Source organism: Nylanderia fulva, unplaced genomic scaffold (assembly GCF_048542155.1).
Source record: "Nylanderia fulva isolate GAGA-0341 unplaced genomic scaffold, ASM4854215v1 Scaffold25, whole genome shotgun sequence".
Lineage (NCBI taxonomy): Eukaryota > Metazoa > Arthropoda > Insecta > Hymenoptera > Formicidae > Nylanderia > Nylanderia fulva.
This window is the reverse complement of record NW_028190314.1, coordinates 3132432-3154716: the sequence shown is the minus strand read 5'-3', so window position 1 is coordinate 3154716 and position 22285 is coordinate 3132432. Positions and strand designations below refer to the sequence as shown.

The 22285-nt window shown below is 31.2% G+C and overlaps 3 protein-coding genes across 6 annotated transcripts; all 3 read left to right on the top strand.

Annotated features, from left to right (window-relative positions):
- The first annotated feature begins 11330 nt into the window (after positions 1-11330).
- On the top strand, positions 11331-15101 carry LOC114933380 (synaptic vesicle 2-related protein). Of its 2 annotated transcripts, XM_085483434.1 has the most exons (8): positions 11875-11939; positions 12038-12230; positions 12409-12593; positions 12680-12876; positions 12958-13021; positions 13117-13242; positions 13400-13608; positions 13702-15101. In XM_085483434.1, exons 2-8 carry the CDS (start codon positions 12200-12202, stop codon positions 14312-14314), a joined length of 1425 nt encoding a protein of 474 aa, XP_085339560.1. In that variant the 5' UTR covers positions 11875-11939; positions 12038-12199; the 3' UTR covers positions 14315-15101. The 2 variants fall into 2 exon arrangements, with proteins under 2 accessions (XP_029161746.2, XP_085339560.1); XM_029305913.2 differs by lacking the exon at positions 12038-12230 and having other exon boundaries at positions 11331-11939; positions 13702-15100.
- A 346-nt stretch (positions 15102-15447) lies between these two features.
- viaf (viral IAP-associated factor) lies at positions 15448-16992 on the top strand. The gene is made up of 5 exons (XM_029305912.2): positions 15448-15648; positions 15869-16010; positions 16090-16318; positions 16389-16597; positions 16678-16992. The coding sequence occupies exons 1-5, from the start codon at positions 15646-15648 to the stop codon at positions 16803-16805; spliced, it is 711 nt and encodes a 236-aa protein (XP_029161745.1). The 5' UTR covers positions 15448-15645; the 3' UTR covers positions 16806-16992.
- A 419-nt stretch (positions 16993-17411) lies between these two features.
- Positions 17412-21643, top strand: LOC114933375 (uncharacterized). 3 transcript variants are annotated; one of them, XM_029305902.2, is made up of 6 exons: positions 17412-17771; positions 17995-18190; positions 18972-19043; positions 19238-20875; positions 21058-21187; positions 21263-21643. In XM_029305902.2, the coding sequence occupies exons 4-6, from the start codon at positions 19261-19263 to the stop codon at positions 21408-21410; spliced, it is 1893 nt and encodes a 630-aa protein (XP_029161735.2). In that variant the 5' UTR covers positions 17412-17771; positions 17995-18190; positions 18972-19043; positions 19238-19260; the 3' UTR covers positions 21411-21643. The 3 variants fall into 3 exon arrangements, with proteins under 3 accessions (XP_029161735.2, XP_029161737.2, XP_029161736.2); XM_029305904.2 differs by having other exon boundaries at positions 17412-18190; positions 19011-19043; XM_029305903.2 differs by lacking the exon at positions 18972-19043 and having other exon boundaries at positions 17412-18190.
- The last annotated feature ends 642 nt before the right edge of the window (positions 21644-22285 follow it).

The window sequence follows — 22285 nt, the reverse complement described above, 5'->3', positions numbered from 1 at the left end:
CGGAAAATGCCAAGAAAGCACGCAATTTCCGCGAATCTCGTAATTTTTTTGAAGAATCAACAATTTCAACGAAATTGTAAATTCTTCAAATCACTGCACAAGTATAATTCACAATAATAATTTTCAGTAACTACGATAAAAAATCATATACTGAAAACCGCAAACGAAAGTGCAATGGGAGTAAGAGTAAAGTCTGTGATAAAATTAATTGTCAATAGAAAATTAATAATTTTCAAATAGAAAAATTTTGAATTTACCGAGGATTTACAAATAATAAAGTAAAAATATTAAATAATTTATGTTTTCGAATTTTGCTCGCGGAGAGGATCTTTAAAACAAGATTTTTAGAAGAGAGGACCTTTAAAATATAAACAGGCAAAAACGTTGGAAAAATTAAAGCGCGCGTTTAAACAGATAAACGCAATGAAATAAATACGCAATTGTTTTTACTTATCGCTGTAAGCTCACAAGCTTCTGACGTGCTATACACTTTTATATAATATATACAGGGTGTCCGGTAACTAACGGACCAATGATTAAGGGCGGATTCTCTGGCCAATTTGGAGACGATTTTTCCTTAGCAAAAATGTAGAGAAGTCAATAATTTTCGAGTTATAAGCGATTGAAAAAAATAGGTTTTTTGAAAACTAAACGTTTTGGAGTTAAAAGTCTAACATAATTACATTCTTCAGTTAATTTCAGGTAGAGTTTACTATAATAAAATTTTAATTTAAGGCTTAGTTATAAAGATATATAATGACAAAGATTGGAAAGTTGTAAAAAATGATGACCTTTTTCGACATTTTCGCTGAGGAAAAATCATTCCCAAATTGACCAAAGAATCCTTTTGTAATCATTGGTCTGTTAGTTACCGGACACCCTGTATATTAGACACGAGTTTCGTTTGTTTCAGATTCTCGAGAGTTGAAGTAGGAACATACGAGTATCATATATCGTTTGTGACTTGTCGAATGAAAGCAAGACAGAGAGCGAACGAGATGATGAGCTTAATAGCTCATAATGTTATAAATAAATAAATAAAAAATTATAACTTGACCTACTAGTTATTGAATCTTTTTTTAATAAAATGTTTCATTATTATTATCATCTAAGTCTAAGTCGTTTAATTACTTTTTAGTTTTTTAATAATTAATTTAATTTATTCTAGTCATTTTTATGTGAGAAAAATAATATCACGTATACGTTTTATAATGAATTAATATATTTCGGGAACCGAATTATATATTCTTAATAATATTAAAGTGTTTAAAAATTATATTTGACTTTTAATTTTAATTATTTTTTAGCAAAGAGTTCCGAAATCTCTTACACACATAATGGGGATTTTTTTCATCCATATAATTCGCAATTTAGTATATATGTTAATTATTAATTTTAATAAAATAAAAATTAAAATTAAAGGTCAAATATAATTTTTAAACACAAATATATTAAATTAATTATAAAACGTATACCCAATTTCAATTCAATTCAATACTTTATTTGCCCCCTCAGGGATTAAAGGCGCTTTTGAGGAGCGTACCCAAACCTTACAAATTTCTTACAATCTTAACTTATAGACTACTCTTACATTCTACTCTTACATCTATCTTACAATTATCTTATCTCTAACTTAATCTACCTATTTACTAATTAAGAGAGAGAAAGAGCTGTCCCTAACCTATTCCTCGCTTCGCCTCGGCTTCCAGTTCCCCATACATTCCCCAACACCTCATTCATACTTTCACACATTCTCCTCATACCTCCTTCCTCCTCTTCCCCTTCCACCCTTATTATAAATACAACATTTATGAGACTATCGCATGACGAACGCAGTACAAAAATCATGCTTGTTGGCTTGAGTTGGAGCGTCAGATTTATGTATGTCATGCTGTTATATTATGTAACGACACTGTGAACAAATTAATATATCCGCGTCTTGACGGTTCTTATTTTGATATTCTAAAAAAATTGTCTACGTCATCTTAAAAATTGGGTATATATACAGCGCGCCGACATTGTGAGATACAGATATCGATTTGTTTTTTAAAAAAGTACACATTGTGATTATGTTAAGTAAAAAGAAATAATTTTTTTAAAAAAAGTGTTATGTTCGTGACAAAAAAGTAAGTTAATACTATTTATTAAATAACTAAAATGTAATATTTGAGCGGATATATTAATTTGTTCACAGTGTCGTTACATAATATAACAGCATGACATACATAAATCTGACGCTCCAACTCAAGCCAACAAACATGATTTTTGTACTGCGTTCGTCATACGATAGTCTCATAAATGTTGTATTTATAATAAGGTCGAAATGACCAAATTAATTATTGACATATTAGCATGATATTGAAAAAGACTGTCGTGCAGTCGAAACGTTTATCTTATCTTTTGTATATTATGAAGTAAATTAATAAAAAAATTTTTTTAATTAATATCATATAAGCTCGTTAAGTTGGCCTTTTATTATATCACATATTTTAATTGTATACGAGCCGAAGTTAACTTATAAAATATATATAATTTTTAAACACAAATATATTAAATTAATTATAAAACGTATACCCATGATAGTATTTTTCTCGTACAAAAATAATTAGAGTAAATTAAATTAATCATAAAAGATTAAAAATTAATTAAAGAATTTAAACTTATATTTTATATAATAATAATAAAACATTTTATTACGTCAAACCGTCGTGAAATAATTAAATAAAATTTGCTAGTTACGTCGAAGTCAAGTTTTCTAAGCTTATAAAACATTTTATTAAAAAACAGATTCAATAAATATAAGTACATGTTATATATATACTTATATTTATTGAATCTGTTTTTTAATAAAATGTTTTATAAGCTTAGAAAACTTGACTTCGACGTAACTAGCAAATTTTATTTAATTATTTCACGACGGTTTGACGTAATAAAATGTTTTATTATTATTATATAAAATATAAGTTTAAATTCTTTAATTAATTTTTAATCTTTTATGATTAATTTAATTTACTCTAATTATTTTTGTACGAGAAAAATACTATCATGGGTATACGTTTTATCTTATCCACATTTACCTCTAGCCTTTTTTTTATCCATGTAATTTTCCATTTTCCCCAACATATGTATCATCCCCTCCTCCTCCTCCGCCAACAACACCATGTCATCCGCATATGCCAAGCAGTGCACTTTTTCCCCTCCCAACTTTACTCCTCCCCAGCCTCCTTTTTTCAGCACTTCCTCTATATCCGCTATCAACAAATTGAACAAGTGTGGGCTCATTGGACAACCTTGCCTCACACCCCTTGCCGTCCAGAAGTTTTCTCCTTCCTCCTTCCCCGCTCTTACTTTACTCCTCGTTTCCTTGTATACCTCTTCTATCCTACTACTTAACCCTTCTCTTACCCCCCTCTTCCTCATCGCCTCCATTAACACCTCCCTATCCACTGAGTCAAACGCCGCCTTCAGATCTATGAAGGCCGCTACTACCTTACCTCCCTTCTTCTTCACTTTTTTATTGATCAGGTAGTTTAGCACATATATACTGTCAATCACCCCCATTCCCTTCCTAAAGCCTGTTTGACTCTCCGGCAACATATTCCCCCTCTCTATTTCCTCCTTTAACCTTTCTGTTAGAATCCCCACATACACCTTATATAACGTTGGCATCAAAGTCACCCCTCTGTAGTTTTCCACCCTATTTCCCGTTCCCTTTTTTAACAGTGGTACTATTATCCCCTCTTTCCACCTCTCCGGCCATCCTTCCCCTCTCCAGACTCTGTTGCACATTTCCCATACCCACTCTTCTACCCTCTCTCCTCCATATTTCCATACCTCACTCGGTATCCCATCCTCCCCCGCTGCTTTTCCTTTCTTCAATTTTCCCAATATCCTCTTTACTTCCCCCCTGCTTATCTCCTGCTCCTCATGCCTCTCCCTTTTCTCTTTTCCTCCTCTTACAACTTTAACCTCTACCCCTCCCAATAAGTCCATGAAATATTCCTTCCACTCCTCCGCTTTTATCTCCTCATTCACTCCTTCTCTCTTCTTCCTTTCCCTGTTTATAATTTTCCATACCTCTCCTTCTGTTCTTGCCTCTATCGCTTCCTTGTACCATCTTATCCTCTCCTCCTCCCTTTTTCCTTTACACATTAGCTTATATTCTGCCCTTTCTTTTCTGTATCCTTCTCCTCCTCCTCCTTTCTTCCTCCATTCCCTTAGCTTTCTCCTCACTTCTTTCCTCTTCTCCTCACATTCCTCATCCCACCACCCTTTCTTTTTTCCTTCTCCACTCTCTTTTTCTCCTTCTCTCAATTCCTCTTCTATCCTTCCTATTTTTTCCTCTAGCTCCTCTTCTATTCCCTCTTTCCACCCCTCTCCCCATTCTATTTCCTCTCTTATTTTTTCTCCTCCCCTCTTCGTCCATCTCCCCTTTTTTCTTATTCCTTTTCCTTCCTTCCTTTTCCCCTTTTCAGCATCTCCTCTTCTTTCTAACGTTACAATCAAAGGGTGATGGTCCGACTCTATGTTATCTCCCACCTCCATTCTCTTTATCTTTTCCTTTACTCTATCCTCTCCCACCACATAGTCTATCACCGATTCCCCTCTTCCTCCTGTATATGTGTACTCCCCCTCCCTATCCCCTCTAATCCCTCCGTTAAAAATTCCCCATCCCACTTCTTCTAGCTCTTTTATCAACTTCCTCCCATCCTCATTTACCTTCTTGTCCTTCGATCTTCTTTCCTCTTCCTCCTCTCCTCCTATCACTCCCCCCCTTCTACCTGTCCTTGCGTTGAAATCTCCTCCTAAAATCGTCCATTTGTCTTCTTCTTTCTCTTCCATCCATTCCTTCATTTCCTCCATTTTCCTTTCTATGTCTCCGTTAATGTATATACCTATTACCCTCCACTTCTCTCTTCCTACCTCTAAATCCGCCATCATTATTCTCTCCGCCTTTTCTCCCATTCCTGATACTTTTATCCTTCCCCTCTCCTCCTTTACCCCCATGATCATTCCCCCCATCGGTCTTCCTTTCTTCTTTCTCTTCTTTGCTGCTTGCTTCTCTCATCTATATCCTTTCGGTAACCTCTTTTTAATCGCCTCCCACCCCTTTTCCTCTATCCATGTTTCCATCATCACCACTACCTCCCAATCCTCTATTTCCTTCCAGAATTTTTCTTCCTTGTTTTTCAACCCTGCCACATTCCAAAAACCTATCTTCCATTCCTCTCTTACTTCTCCTTTTTCCTTTCTCTCTTGCTCCTTTCTTCTTTCTATCTCCGTCTCCCTTTCTCCCTCCTCCTTTCTCTTCTTACTACTCTTCTTCCCTTCTCCTTTCCTTCCTTCTTCTTTTCTCCCCTCTTCTATCCCTTTTTTTCCTCCATTCTTGTCTTCATGCCCCCCTCTTCCACCTCCATTTTCTCCATTCCTTCTCTAATTTCTCCTTTCCAGTTCTTGAGCACTCTTTCTTCCTCTTCCCATTTCCACCAAACATCATTGATTTTTATCCTACCGTAGTTTGTCCACACCTTGTTCCCTTTCCTCTTTTCTTCCTCCGCAATTTCCATTATTCTCCATTTCATCTTTCTTTCCTCCCATGTTAGGTCGTCCTCTATCCTCACCCTCTTTCCTCTTAACAGACTCTTTTTTTCCATTACCTGTCTCTTTTGTTTTTTGCTGCCTAGTCTTACAACCACCATTTCTCCTTCCTTTCCCTCCTTTCCTTTCAACCTTCTTATCCATTCTATTTCCGTTTTCGCTCCTATTTCTTTCATTATTTTCTCCACTCTTTCTTTTATATCTTCCTTCCCTTCTTCTATTCTTCTTATCACGATGTTATTCCTTCTTTCTTCTCTCTCTTTCCACTCTAACTTCTTTCCTATGTCTCTCATTTTCCCCATTATTGACTCACCTAACCCCTTACTCCCTCCTTCTCCCCCCTCTCTTTCTCTTTCTTCCTTTTTACTTCTCTTCTCTATTCTTGCCTCCAACTCTATCACCCTTTCCTCCAGTCTTTCTATCTTTTTTCCCATTTCTTTTCTTTCTTCTCTCCATTCCCCCTCCTTTTTCCATATTTCAATCTTCAATTTTCTTATTTCCTCACCCAACTTCTCTGTAATCTTCTTTCCTATCTCCTCCATCATCCTCTTTAACTCCTCCTTTTCTATCCCCCCTACTTCTCTGTTCAGCCTTTCTGTTTTTTTGCTCCTTCTCAGACTTCTTTCCTCTTCATCCTTATCCTCCTCTCCCCCTTCTTCCCTTTTCCTTTTCAAGAAATCCTCTATACATCCCATACTGCTCCTCTTCTCTTTTGCTAACTCATCTACTCTTCTCGGCCTCCCTGCCTTCTTTTTTACTTCCTCCTCATCTCCCTTCTTTCCCCCTTCCTCAACCATCCTATCTCTACTATTCTCTTCACTACCATTCTTTTCCTCCTTATTCATTTTTCTCTTATCGCTTTCTTTCTTTGATTCACTTACTCTATGTTCTAATTCGCTCCAACTCGCTAGTGAATTCCCTAGTGAATTCCCTATTGAATTCCCTATCTTTCTATCTGCACCTGCTCTCTACACCTACTCTCTTTCTTCCACGTGTCTACGTGTCCACGTGTCTCACCTTTTCCTGCTTTCTATTTTCTAACTCCTTACCCCTTTTCCTTCTCCTATCCTTTCAATCTATCCTCCTCTTTTTCCTACGCCCTCTCACCTCCTATCTCCTATTCTCCTCACCCCTTTTCTCACTCTTTCCTCACAAATACCTGCCACGCTTTCACACACCTGTCACTCACACTCTCACTTTTGTCATAAGACAAAAATAATGAGGTTTAGAAAGGGGGGAGGAAGAATGAGGAAAATGGAGTGGAGATGGAAAGGGAAAAAATTAGAGGAAGTGAAAGAGTTCAAGTATCTAGGATATAAGTTACAAAGGAATGGAGGACAGGAGGCGCAGGTGAGGGACAGAGTGAGGAAAGCAGGAGCGGTGATGAGACAAGTATGGGGTATGGGAAAGAGAAGATTTGCAGGAGACTGGATGAAAAGAGTATGGTTAATGGAAAGGTTGGTGGGAACGGTGATGGAGTATGGGGCGGAAATATGGGGGTGGAAGGAGAGGAGAGAAGTAGAGGCAATGCAGGAAAGATGGATTAGGTGGACGTTAGGAGTAGATTGGTGTACGCCGGGGTATATGGTAAGAGAAGAGATAGGAAAGGATAAATTCAGGATAAGAGCAGGAAGAAGAGCGATAGGGTATGAGAAAAAATTAGAGGAAGGAATGGGAGGAAGTTTAGCGAGGAAATGCTATGAGGAGATGAAGGAGAGGGTAAAGGAAGGAAAGGAGAAAACGGTGTGGGAGGAAGAGAGGGCAAAATTTTTTGAAGGAAGGGGGATAGAAGAGAGGGAGATGGAGGAAAAAAGAGAAAGGGGGGAGGAAGTATATGAGGGATGGGAGCAGAAGGACAGAGAAAGGCAAAAGGAGGAAAGATGGGAGAAGATAAGAGAGTCGAGATACAATAGATGGTATGGAGAATGGAAGGAGGAGGGTTTACCGGAATACTTGAGAAAGGGATGGGGGGAAAGCAGATGGAGAAGGATAGTGAGGTATAGAATGAACAATGAAATGAGGGGGGCGAGATACTGGGAAGAGGAGGGGAAAAGAAGATGCAGACTATGTGGGATGGAAGATGAAACTTGGGAACATGTAATAGGAGAATGTGGGGGAGAGGGGAATAAGGGAAACTGGTGGGAAAAAATGAGGGAAATACTGCAAGAAGGAGGAGAGGGAGAAGGGTGGATGAGGAAATTAGAGAAAAAGAGGATGGAGGGGAGGGTGGAAGGGGAAGAGGAGGAAGGAGGTATGAGGAGAATGTGTGAAAGTATGAATGAGGTGTTGGGGAATGTATGGGGAACTGGAAGCCGAGGCGAAGCGAGGAATAGGTTAGGGACAGCTCTTTCTCTCTCTTAATTAGTAAATAGGTAGATTAAGTTAGAGATAAGATAATTGTAAGATAGATGTAAGAGTAGAATGTAAGAGTAGTCTATAAGTTAAGATTGTAAGAAATTTGTAAGGTTTGGGTACGCTCCTCAAAAGCGCCTTTAATCCCTGAGGGGGCAAATAAAGTATTGAATTGAATTGAAATTGGGTATACGTTTTATAATTAATTTAATATATTTGTGTTTAAAAATTATATTTGACCTTTAATTTTAATTTTTATTTTATTAAAATTAATAATTAACATATATACTAAATTGCGAATTATATGGATGAAAAAAATCCCCATTATGTGTGTAAGAGATTTCGGAACTCTTTGCTAAAAAATAATTAAAATTAAAAGTCAAATATAATTTTTAAACACTTTAATATTATTAAGAATATATAATTCGGTTCTCGAAATATATTAATTCATTATAAAACGTATACGTGATATTATTTTTCTCACATAAAAATGACTAGAATAAATTAAATTAATTATTAAAAAACTAAAAAGTAATTAAACGACTTAGACTTAGATGATAATAATAATGAAACATTTTATTAAAAAAAGATTCAATAACTAGTAGGTCAAGTTATAATTTTTTATTTATTTATTTATAACATTATGAGCTATTAAGCTCATCATCTCGTTCGCTCTCTGTCTTGCTTTCATTCGGCAAGTCACAAACGATATATGATACTCGTATGTTCCTACTTCAACTCTCGAGAATCTGAAACAAACGAAACTCCTGTCCAATATACAGGGTGTCCGGTAACTAACAGACCAATGATTACAAATGGATTCTTTGGTCAATTTGGGAACGATTTTTCCTCAGCGAAAATGTCGAAAAAGGTCATCATTTTTTACAACTTTCCAATCTTTGTCATTATATATCTTTATAACTAAGCCTTAAATTAAAATTTTATTATAGTAAACTCTACCTGAAATTAACTGAAGAATGTAATTATGTTAGACTTTTAACTCCAAAACGTTTAGTTTTCAAAAAACCTATTTTTTTCAATCGCTTATAACTCGAAAATTATTGACTTCTCTACATTTTTGCTAAGGAAAAATCGTCTCCAAATTGGCCAGAGAATCCGCCCTTAATCATTGGTCCGTTAGTTACCGGACACCCTGTATATATTATATAAAAGTGTATAGCACGTCAGAAGCTTGTGAGCTTACAGCGATAAGTAAAAACAATTGCGTATCTATTTCATTGCGTTTATCTGTTTAAACGCGCGCTTTAATTTTTCCAACGTTTTTGCCTGTTTATATTTTAAAGGTCCTCTCTTCTAAAAATCTTGTTTTAAAGATCCTCTCCGCGAGCAAAATTCGAAAACATAAATTATTTAATATTTTTACTTTATTATTTGTAAATCCTCGGTAATTTCAAAATTTTTCTATTTGAAAATTATTAATTTTCTATTGCCAATTAATTTTGGGTGCGTTCCGTTATGCACTGCAAGTACTGACAGTACTACCAATAGCGTTCCGATATAGATAGCAGTGCACTGCGAAAGTACTATCATGAGTATATGACGTCATTAATTTTGACGTTATTTCCTGTTGCGATTACTGCAACCGGCGAGGTAAAGCACTCGCAGTAATCAAGATGGCTACCTCCATGTGTATGATGGAACTAACTTTTAAATTCCATATCTGAATATAATGATACAATATTTTTAACGTAATTTTTACATTTTATTCTAGGTATTTTAATTTGTCGTCTCATTTCATTTATTAATTCCATTTCCAAATCGCTTTCACTTGATGACTCACTCGAATCATATATATTCTCGATTAAATTATATGTAATTAATGCAATAACGGTATTATCCATTTCACCAATTTTTCACTCGATGATTATTAGCGAAAAAGGTTAGTTACAAGTCTGCTGAAAGCGTACTGTAGTGCGTTCCGTTTTACTATTTTGCAGTAGCTTCAAAGTGCACAAAATTAAAAAGGAACGCTGTCAACAGTACACTTGCATGACGTCATAGTGCCAGTACTTGCAGTGCATAACGGAACGCACCCTTTATCACAGACTTTACTCTTACTCCCATTGCACTTTCGTTTGCGGTTTTCAGTATACGATTTTTTATCGTAGTTACTGAAAATTATTATTGTGAATTATACTTGTGCAGTGATTTGAAGAATTTACAATTTCGTTGAAATTGTTGATTCTTCAAAAAAATTACGAGATTCGCGGAAATTGCGTGCTTTCTTGGCATTTTCCGTTCGCGGCAGGCGGTTTATTTTTGATTGTTGCAAGTGTTTTTTTTTTTTTTTTATTAAAATAGATAATAATAATGTGAAATAAATCACGATATTTGACAGATGTGCATATATAGAAATTGTAATAATAATAATATTATATCATAGAATTGTAAATTGTTTCAATTTTTTATAGACTGCGATAAAAGATTTTACATTTGGATAAGAAACTGCGGTAAGTAAAAATATAAAATTCTTGAAAACGTACCAAAAATATTTGATAACGTAAAAAGGTGAACTTTGAAAAATAAGGAACTTAAAAATTGCACTAATAAATGGGCTATATGTGAGCCGTGCGCGGATGTAAGGTGTGTTATATCGAAATTTAATTAATAGAATTGAGAATTAATCCCAATTTTAAGTCTTACAAATGTCCAAGCTAATTTTTTGTACCTCGTGTACATTTTTGAAAGTTATATCGAAAAATTAAATTTCAATATGCGTCTTACATCTCACATTTCGCATACGGCTCACATATAGCCTATTTATCTTTTATACTTTATTTCAACCCTTATAGAAATTTATTACTAGTAACGCCAATTTATCACTTATTTCGAGTAATTAATCACTTTTATTTCGAATACTTAAATTACTGTATATTATAGTATTTTAAATACTCAAAATAAGTGATTAATTGGCGTAGTGATAAATTTCTACAAGAGAATAAGGAGCCTTTAAATTCTTAATGTAAAAAATTTCAAGTAATTTTCTTTAATAAAATTTAATTAAAAATTTTTGAACACTGTGTTATATCACATTTAAAATCGTGATTATTTCAATAAAAAAACATTTTATGTGTAAAAAATATATTTTTTATATTTAATAAATTTTATATATATATATATATGCATATGTAAAATATTCTCTTTCTCTTTCTCTCTCTCTCTCTCTCTCTCACACACACACACACACACACACAACGGGGGCCAAATCTCTCAAATTGGTCTCATGATCAATTAGCCTGGATTCGCACCAGGGGCAAAGTCTGTTGGTAATGTCAAACGAATTTAACCTGGACTTGCACCAGGGGCAAAGTCTTTTGGTCGAGTCTACGAAATTTAGCACGGACTCGAACCAGGGGCAAAGTCTTTTGGTTCAAGTCTACGAAATTTAGCACGGACTCGAACCAGGGGCAAAGTGTGTCGGTAAGGGGCAAAGTCTATCGCATGAAGATGGCGGTCTCTTCTTTAGGCAGGCCTTTGGCGATCTGTCTATTAATCTGTGGTAGCGCCATTAAATCCATTTTTAGGAATTACAAACATTTGTTACTGTCGGTTAAATCGTCACATGGTGTGTGTCCGTGCTATCAAGATAACGCGATTGACAGTTATGTATAATGATGCGAATTGTATGCGAGATTTGGGGTGATTTGCATAAGATTAATAAGATATTTCTGACCAAATCGAAAAATATTTCGTCCTGCTCATCGTTTTCGTCAAATGACTTCGGAAATCGGCGAAGTAAAATAAATTGACATCAAGAAACGTATTTGTATATGTCAAAGTCGTTTGCGTTGGACGCATAATCATGTCGAATTCAGATAAAAAATCCAATGAACCGTATCGTCAATTGGATGAATTACAAGGCTCTGAATTAAATGTTGGCGCTCAGAGTACGTCAAGTTCTCATACGAATTTTGAAAATGGTACTGAACGATCAATGGAACTTTCTTCCGTTGTTGTTATACCAGATGGTATGTTACATCAAGTTATAAACAGTATAAAAATGTATATAATAAATTACAGTGTGATTATTTGTTGATTAATTTATATCTTTCTCTTAATTGTACAGAAGGGTTTACCTAACTTAATGTATAATGATGAAGAAAACCTAGATCATGTAAATACTTAATAACGCATGAGATAACATTGGGGAATCTGGTTTCACTAATGACTTCTATCTTAAGTTGTACTGTTAACACAGGATATTATAAAATGTTATTAACAACAGTATATGTTAGAAATGCATGCACACAGGAAAATAGGTCTGTATATTTTCCACAAATCGTATGTAGTAGTAAAATAAAGTTGTATAATGTTTAAAGAATTTCTATATGCATAATATATATGTGTATATAAAGTAAAATGAAAGAAATATGAATATAAAGTAATACAAGAATTGATTTATGATAATTGAATTACATAAAAATTTTATTTTGACAGATACCTTTACTGTGGTGCAAGCTATCAATGCTTTAGGCTTTGGAAAATTTCAAGTAAAATTGTCTTTATTCACGGGTCTTTGTTGGATGGTAGATAGTATGGAAATCACAATACTGAGTATCCTAAGTCCATCCTTACATTGTGACTGGGGCATTTCTAGATACCAACAAGCATTGACCACTACGGTAATTATTAAATTCATTCATTATTCTTATATATGTATATATAAGAGAATCATTAAAATTTATTACTCTGGAAATCAAATTTTCAGGTGGTTTTTCTTGGCATGATGTTAAGCTCTACTTTCTGGAATAATTTGAGTGACAGATATGGTCGTAAACAAGCTTTAACTTTATGTTCAGTACTATTATCTTACTATGCATTTTTAAGTTCATTTGCACCAAACTTTCTCTGGATTCTATTGCTTAGAGGAGTTGTAGGATTTGCTATTGGTTGTGTACCACAATCGTAAGTATTTGGTAAGTTTCTTAAAGACGAATAGCTTGTTTGCTTTGCAATATGTTTTATTGATACCCTTCTTCTTTTCAGGGTGACATTATATGCAGAGTTTTTGCCTGCAAAGCAACGAGCAAGATGTGTTATTCTACTAGATGTGAGTTTATATTATATTTATGAAAGGAAGGAGAGAATTAAAATAATTTATTAAATATATAATTTCTTTATAATATAAAAATATATACATTTTAGTGTTTTTGGGCCCTTGGAGCTTGTTTTGAAGTAGCAATTGCATTGATCGTTATGCCCAATCTTGGCTGGAGATGGCTTCTTATATTATCATCCATTCCATTATTTATATTTGCTGTAATATCGCCGGTAATATATTTAAATATTTTTAGTATATATTATTTATCTATACTATTATATATAATATTTGTCTTATAGAAAATTTATTAATTCCTTAGAAACTTTTTTAAAGAAATAAATAGATTATATCACAAATAATGATATAATAAATAATATATATTTGCAGTGGCTACCAGAATCTACAATATTCGATATGACAACTGGAAAAACGGATCGTGCGATTTCGACATTGGAACGTGTAGCTAGAGAAAATAAGAAATCATTACCTCTAGGAAGATTAGTTATGGACCGATTTTATCAAGCTCATCATGGTCGATTAAAGGATGTTTTAAGCAAAGAGATGTGCAAAACATCCACGTTACTTTGGCTTGTGTGGTAAATACAAATTATAATGTACAAAGTTAAGAAATATATTTTTGGTTTTGATAGAGAAACATATATATTATTTGTGGTGTCAACTTCTTCCAGGATGAGTACAGCATTTTGTTACTATGGAATAGTGTTAATGACTACTGAACTCTTTCATACATCCTCGGAGCAATGTGGCACACGAGACATGAACAAAGATGATAGTACGTGCCAACTTGATTACCGATTACAGCGTGGCGATTACATTGATTTGCTTTGGACAACATTGGCAGAGTTTCCGGGCATTTTCTCTACCGTCTTTGCGATCGAGAAAATAGGTAGACGAAAGACGATGGCCTGCCAGTTAGTAATGTTCGCTGTGGTGATTTGTTTTTTGAGTAGGACCTGCTTGTTAAGCAGAGCGGCGTTGACTATCGCCATTTTCCTAGCCAGAGGTTTAATCGCTGGTGTATTTCAAGCCGCGTATGTGTATACACCGGAAGTGTACCCTACCCATTTACGAAGCATAGGCGTAAGCGCATGCAGTGCCATGGCGCGAATTGGTGCTATGGTCACTCCTTATATAGCGCAAGTATTTCTACAATGGTCCATTACAGGAGCTATGGCCATTTATGCAGGAACCGCATTGTGCGCTGCAATTGCTACACTTGCGCTTCCTGTAGAAACAAAAAATCAACAATCAAATGAAGCGACAAATCAGGAAAATAAATAATTAAATTTGTATAATTAATTTTAGAAAATTGACCGACATTTGTTTTATTGCACATGTTATTTAAGACACTTACTCTTCTTATTACACATTATGATATATAACAAATACATTTACAATTAACTTTTAGCTAAGATTTCACATACATATACACATATACCTGTATTCATGTTTGATCATGTATGCAAACACACAATTATCAATATGTTTACATTTATTATTTAATTAAATGGGCATATTTTTTATCATAAGTTATAAATATATACAATATATATTTTATCTATTTATTAGTATATAATATTTATATATATATATTATATACCCAGATAGCCACAGTAATTATTATGACATCAAAATGATCATTTTGATGTCATAATAATTACTGTGGCTATCTGGGTATAATAATGATTAGTGTATATATAATAATGGTAACAAAGGAGATTTTTGAGTGCAAAAGTTTATGTTTAGAATGTTAATTACAGATTGCAAAATATATAAAGACTGATATGTAACAAGAAAAGTGCCAAAAATGATTGATCGTAAAGTATCAATTACTTTTGTTGCTTTCTTGATTTTCATATATACATAATCTTATTTTCAGAAATGATTATAAGAAACTTAAGAAAAAGACAGAACATTTTCCAAATATATTTTAAGAGATATCTTATACACACACATATATATATATATATATATATATATATATATATGAAATTCAATATCAATTTTCATAACTTGTATAGCAAATACAATAAATAAAGTGTTATTTTATAATGTAATATTTTCATCTTTTGCATGCAACAACAATGATATGTAAAATGAGATAATTCTGAATAATATCTCATTGATTGATTAAAAAATTAATAAATAGTTATTAATTATAGTTATAATTAAAATAATGAGTTACTTAATAATAAAGATGTATATAATATATGCAAAGAAAAAACATAACATAAAAGATAACACTTTTATATGCATAAGTTATATTTCGTATATATAAATTTCTTTTTGTGCATTAATTTAATATATATTTTTTTCTCATTATAACATTACTTTGCACAATAAAGTTTGGAGATAATTGATTAATTTTTATTTACATATAATTAATAATATAGTTTTGTAGTACACATGTGCACTGCACACGTGACTACTAATTCATTGAAGTAGAAAATAGATCAGCTGTTGCTCTCAGTTGCTCGCTCCCGTCATTTTTGCATCCTTACACTTATAATAATTGTCTTTTGCGCACATTCAAAGGAATTTATATATAATATACGCAAGACATAGTCAATTTCAAATAGATTTACAAAAGCATTTAATATCGATTTTTCAAAATGGTAAGTACTAATAGTAAAAATAGAAGCATTTCAAAAGAGAAAGAGGTTAAGCAAAGATTTGTCATGCGTGACTCCTTATATGGTAATATGACTGTGTAGGCAGAAAAAGTTTCATCTCTATTTAGATTTTTTAAAATAAGCATGTCATAATATAGAAAACAAATTCAGGTATATTTTATATTGTTCCTTAAATCATTTTAGATTTATTTTTCCATTTTAGCAAGATCCAAATGAGGATACTGAGTGGAACGACATTCTCAGAAGAAAAGGTATTATACCTGAAAAGAAGAAAGAACAAGAAGTTACTGAAGATCAAATAGTAAATCTGTTGGAGAGTACTATAGATGAAAAAACAGGACGTGGTAATGAATGTTTCTTAATTTTCAAAAGAATTACTTTTTAAATAGTTTTTATCAATATATTTTGTTATTTGAATTACAGTTCCTAATAATTTAGAAGAAAAAACTGTGGACGAGTTAGATGAACTGGAGGACGAAGAGGATGAACGAATTCTGGAAGAATATCGACAGAAGAGGATAGCTGAAATGAAGGAACTAGCAAACAAGTCCAAATATGGAGAAGTACGAGAAATATCTGCGGAAGATTATGTTCAAGAAATTAATAAGGCTGAGGAGGACGTATGGGTTATTTTACATCTTTATAAATCTGGGTATGCAAAAACGATATAAACTTTTATAGCAAATGTAGAAAGAATAACTAATTGAATAACATGCTTTTAGCATTCCGCTCTGTACTCTAGTCAATCAGTACCTTGCCAGTTTAGCGAGAAAATTTCCTACTACAAAGTTTTTGAAAAGCATCTCTACTACATGTATTCCCAATTGGCCTGACAACAATCTTCCTACAATATTCATTTATCAAAATGGAAATATGGTGAAACAAATTATTGGACCACTTGAATTCCGTGGCATGAACTTGTCTGAAGCAGGTAATGTATTTCAAATAAATATTCTAGAAGAGTTAATATTCACAAAATAAGATTTTGAGTTTCTATTTATTGTTCTATAGAATTGGAATGGATGTTGGGACAAGAAGAGGCCATACCAACAAAGATTAAGGAAGATCCTCGACCCAAGGTCAGAGATGTCTTATTCTCAACTTTAAAGATTAATGATGAAGATGCTAATGATTGGTAATTTCATATTGTGAGATTAACACATGATTATATATATAATAAGCATTCAAATTAACATCTTATTTGTTTCATATAATTATTGTATTATATAAATGAGTTTACAACACATTTGTAAAAGTATTATTTTTGAAACTGCTATATTATAATTTTTGCAATTTATTTTAATAAAATATTTTATTATCATGTTATATCTCACTTTATACATTTATACATATGCTAATTTTCCTGAGCTATTTACAAGGAATTGATCTATTTATTCAATAGAATAGTATACACAAATTTAAAAATTATACATCATTAGCATTATAAAATGATTTATTTTTTAGAAGCAACAAATTTTTGAAAATATTTTCAATTTCAGTTATATCTTTTAATAATATAAATATGGATAACATATATGTATAATGATTTCAATTATTAATTATTTAAATTCTTTTATATATATATATATATATATATATATATATATATATATATATAATTATTTTTAAATTCACAAAATTTATATAATCAACATTTAGTTTCATATTTTGTTAACTAAACTTCCTTTATATTATAAAATATAATTAAAAATTATAATTAAAAAATTAAAATTAAAAATTATAATTTAAAAAAGGTTATGATTGGTTAATTCGCATATATATGTTGGTTCTCAAATCGCGAAAAGATATACATAATTATTAAAAATTTATGAATGAAAAAAAGATTGCTAATGTTGGTAAAAATTAGCATTCTCACATTATAAGTTGTTTACGTTAATTCTGTATTGAATTATCACTAAAGAGAGCAATAAGAATAAATATTAATACCAACAAAAGCTAAAGTGACGTGAAGAAACGTGAAGGGAGTAAGAATTTAAGTTAGGGAACCCCTACGGTTTAGTGCGTCACATATGACAATAAGGACGATGAGGTGTAAGTGGAAACGGCAATTTCTAGGATTCTTCGCAGCAGACCTATATATTTTTGTACGTATAAAAACCTTTATGTGTGCATATGGTTATTTGAATCCGATTGAAAATGTATATATTATAGCGCATTGAAATGCGAGTCATCCGATCATATGTTTAGAAAAAGGGACGTATTCTGAAGTAAACAGTGTTTATAGTTTGCCGGCATTCGTAGGACGTCATTTTTTCTAAGAGCGTTATCGCTCACTCAAGGACTTCTCAAGTTTCTTTTTCTGTTTAGTGACCAAGAAGACGCACACTTTTACGTATCGTATATCGCTTGCCTTAGTTTAGTCCTCAGTCTTGCACGAGCAAGCGACGAGTTTCATTGTGACGAAAACCTGCATTGTGATAATTATATATTGATCTTGAAAATTGGTGAACTTTTGAAACAATAGGGTGTGAAGAGTAATTCCTTTGTTGTTGATAGAACGTGTGTAAGTATGACACTGATATTTTTATCTAATAATTATACTGACTGTGCAAAAATTATTAATTGACGACAGTGTGTGCAGAATTGATTAGAATAAAAGTTTATGTAAAAATATATTTTTATCTCGAATTTAATTAGTATTTTTTTCTGTAAGCGATAAAACAAAAATGACAATTTTATTTTCTCACATTTTGTTGTGTTTATTAACTTAACATGTAAAAGGTAATAATAAACAATTTCTCTTTTTAGTCACAGATATTTAAAATTTTATTGCACACATTTAGAAATTATAACAATTTTTTAATTACAATGTACTTTGGAGGACTGAATAAGACATGATTATTTCATAACAATAATTTTATTATGAATGATATTTTATATTTTACTTAAATTTGAGATATGAAAAAGAGACAAATGGAATCTATTTACTTTATTTATACTTGCTTGCATTCTATTTTGAAAACAAAGTAAAAAATATTTTCCAATCGTAATTAAAAGAGGTTTATAATTAATATTATTATTTAAATGATGTATGTAATTGATGATTTAATTATAGAATTCAACAGATATAGAAATTGATAAAATTTAAATATTTAAATTTCCTGATAAATACATAGATTCCATGTAAAATTTACATATTTTTACTGTATGTGTGTGCATAAAATAATGTTTTAAATTATCTCTGTGTCATCGCCATCATTATTTCTGCACAGATGATCAATATTATTTTATTAAATATGTGACGTATCTGACTTTTATTATATTAACATTTATTACTGTTTTAGATAAGAAAAAAATTAGTTTTATTATTATATTTATTATAGAAATTACATTTGGTTAAATGGAAAAGTGAAAAGGTATAGAAATGCTCTTTGAAATACCAATTAAGTATTTCATTACTTTAATTATGCAATTAATCATTGATTTAATAATTAATTAGTAATAATTCTGCATGTACTTTATCTTCTATATTTGTTGTTTATATTTTGATTGATATATATTTATTACAGAAATGTTTGCACACCAATTATTATTTTTTTATTGATTAAAGGTTTATGCGTATCAAAACAGAGTATGCAGACACACAATTGCAATATTGAAAGAAATATGAAGGATACTGAAATATCTGTGCTTTCTGTGGAATCTTCTAAACCTATTTTTATTGAGGATCTGAATATACTTAAAGAAGACACTACTACAAATCAAACATTGGACAGTACACAACCTATACGGAATTTGCCTAATATTTTAAGAAATAATAGCACAAGAATATTAAAAAATTATAAAGCACTTACATTGGATAAGATTGATACTTGCTTTGTATCAAAAGATATAAATACTAGTTTTGAACTAAATACAATATTATCTGGCATTGGTTTGGAGATGGAAGCCAATTATAATAGAATTGCATCATCAAAATCACATCATCAAAGAAAACAAGTACACAATCCATTGGATCTATCCTGTGATATACCTGATTGGAATAATAATAAAGATAAAAATACGTTACAAAAAGTTAATCAATTAAATACATTACATGTTCCACTAAGTTATAAGAAGACTGCACCATTGAAGAGATTAAAATGTGATAAGCAGAAAGGAAATTTGTGTAACAAGAAATCAAGAAAATTAGCAGATGGCAAATCTAGTTGCAAAACGAAAAAAATGTCTCATAAAAAGTCTTATAAAGAGTTTTATAAAAAATCAAACTTTGATACTGAATTAACCACTATTTCACACATAAATATGAAAGAAAACATTGCAGTACAAGATGTTAATAATTTTGCCAATAACATTATACTTACTCAATCTATCTGTGAACCTGACACTTCAAACTATGTAAACAATTTAAATGATATTGAAACAAAATCAGTGGAATCGTCTAACATTTTCTACTGTAACAATGAGATTTACAATCTTGAGAAAAACCATGGCAAAAATTATAATCCTGTTATTTCTGGCATTTCAACAGAAGTTAATATGATGAAAAATAAAAATATTTTTCAAGAAAACTTTTCAAATTATGAGTTTCCAATAATGGAAACTGACTTGAAAAAAGAATTGATAAATAGAGATACTGCTTCAAATTTTTTAGTGAAACCTGAGGTGTTGTATACTTGTACTTGCATAAATTGTATGTCACATGACACAGATATTATATTTTATGAAGAACCAGTTTCAACCTCTATAAATAGCGACATGGAAACAGAATTTCTTACATATGATTTTTATACTAATATAAATAATTTTTGTATTAGTGATTATTATGATGATATACTTGGTGACAATTGGTTGGAAGAATTAGATAAGCTTGAAGAGACGCATATTATAAAGAAAAATGTATGTACTGGCAGCAATAGTACAACAGAACCAATTGAAAGTAATGCAGATGTGTTGATGGAACAAAATAAATCACCAAATTTACAATCTTGCCATATCGATGAAGTGCAAGATATTTGTGTAGAATCATATTCTACAGGATTTGTTAAGCAACCTAATGGATCAATAAATTTTTTTGAATCTCCAGAAAAAATAAACATTTTTGATGAAATAGATTATCTGAATTTAGAACACAATTTAATAAAAGAAAGTAAAATGATTTCTCAAGATGAATCACTCATTGAAACTGCAATCTCAGCTGATGTACCTGTTTCCAACTCTAAAAAAACGTTACAAAAAAACAAGGAAGGTAAATAAAAGAGGGAAAAGAGAAAGAGAGGGAGAGAAAAACAAAAAATATATAACTGTAATAAATTTTACACACATACACACACACACACACACACATATAATGTATATAACTAATGTACATTATAAATTATATACAAAATGAATATTCAATAAATATAAATAAATAATTTTTGGTTTCAGATTTATATGTTATTCAATGTACTCAATGTGGAAGGATATTTAATAAAAAGCATCAGTTTAAAAAACATTTTACTCGCTGTAACTTTTACAAAGAGGATTATAAGTGTCAGGTCTGCAATAAATTATATAGGTAAAATTATAGATAAATAATAAAAAAATGATTTGCTATTTTGATAGTATATATTTATTATAAACATGTTTACAGACATAGATCGTCATTAGCTCAGCATCTGAAGATTGTGCATAATGTATCAGATGGTCCTTATGAGAAGTACTATACTTGTAACAAGTGTTCGAAATCATATGTTAGATTTCGTGCTTTTCAAAGACACATACTTGTTTGTGACGATTAATAAGTGTGAAAAAATCAATGATAATTGGTTTCTAATAACATCTGTAAAACTGATACAATTTACACAAGTTACGAAAATTATTTTGAACATCACAAAAACACAGATGTACAACGAGATTTTATTAATAATTTTACATTTTGATAAGTTAGTATGTTTTATATTAATATTTAATTTTTTTATTTGTTTTGTTACTATTTTTTAGTTATTTAGATATGTTTTCTTTTGTTTATGTTTTCTTAATAATATAATCTTTTGTTTATAAAGTTTATATATTACAGCATATCTTTTTATTTCTTATACATCGCAGATTCTTTGCAGAAGTAAATCTTAAATATATAAATATATGTAAACTATTGCTTTATTATTATTTAATTAACTTTATAGATATTCTATTTTAATAAAATTTTGATTTAAAGCTAAAAATAAAAATATATTTAAGGTTAAAAAATTAAAATAATTATAAAATAAGGAAAAAACACAAATTAAACTTTTCTTATTAAAGAAAAAATTGATTCTCAAAGAATATGCGATTAAAGAGAAATATAGCAATGATAAATCATTATTAATAAAAAATGGAAAGTGTTTTTATATACAATTTTTTTTTTATAAAAGACTCAAAAAAGTATATAAGTTGAGCATGACAAGAGAGTTGAGTATAATATACTAATATTTTATTAATATTTGGTTTATATTGTTTTGTTCCTTTACATATATGTTCTTTTTACTCATTGAGATATATTACAAAAGTTTGATATACTTTGACATTTTGACTTATGAAAGAAGATTATATACAATTATAAGTCTGACAAGTTTGGCGATTTTTTTTGAAATCTGCCATGTTAGTTTCTTTTTCAATATATAAGTATGTTCTTATA

What these genes read in the sequence shown, in the direction of transcription:
- viaf (XM_029305912.2), top strand. An exon ending in AGATGAAAAAACAGGACGTG is followed by an intron (nt 16,011 to 16,089) that starts GTAATGAATGTT and finishes TTTGAATTACAG; the next exon opens with TTCCTAATAATTTAGAAGAA. An exon ending in TTACATCTTTATAAATCTGG is followed by an intron (nt 16,319 to 16,388) that starts GTATGCAAAAAC and finishes ACATGCTTTTAG; the next exon opens with CATTCCGCTCTGTACTCTAG.
- LOC114933375 (XM_029305902.2), top strand. Translation starts at nt 19,261, where the DNA reads ATGCAGACACACAATTGCAATATTGAAAGAAATATGAAGGATACTGAA. An exon ending in GTTACAAAAAAACAAGGAAG is followed by an intron (nt 20,876 to 21,057) that starts GTAAATAAAAGA and finishes TTTTGGTTTCAG; the next exon opens with ATTTATATGTTATTCAATGT. An exon ending in GTCTGCAATAAATTATATAG is followed by an intron (nt 21,188 to 21,262) that starts GTAAAATTATAG and finishes ACATGTTTACAG; the next exon opens with ACATAGATCGTCATTAGCTC.
- LOC114933380 (XM_029305913.2), top strand. Translation starts at nt 11,774, where the DNA reads ATGTCGAATTCAGATAAAAAATCCAATGAACCGTATCGTCAATTGGAT. An exon ending in ATTGGTTGTGTACCACAATC is followed by an intron (nt 12,877 to 12,957) that starts GTAAGTATTTGG and finishes TCTTCTTTTCAG; the next exon opens with GGTGACATTATATGCAGAGT. An exon ending in TATTTGCTGTAATATCGCCG is followed by an intron (nt 13,243 to 13,399) that starts GTAATATATTTA and finishes ATATATTTGCAG; the next exon opens with TGGCTACCAGAATCTACAAT.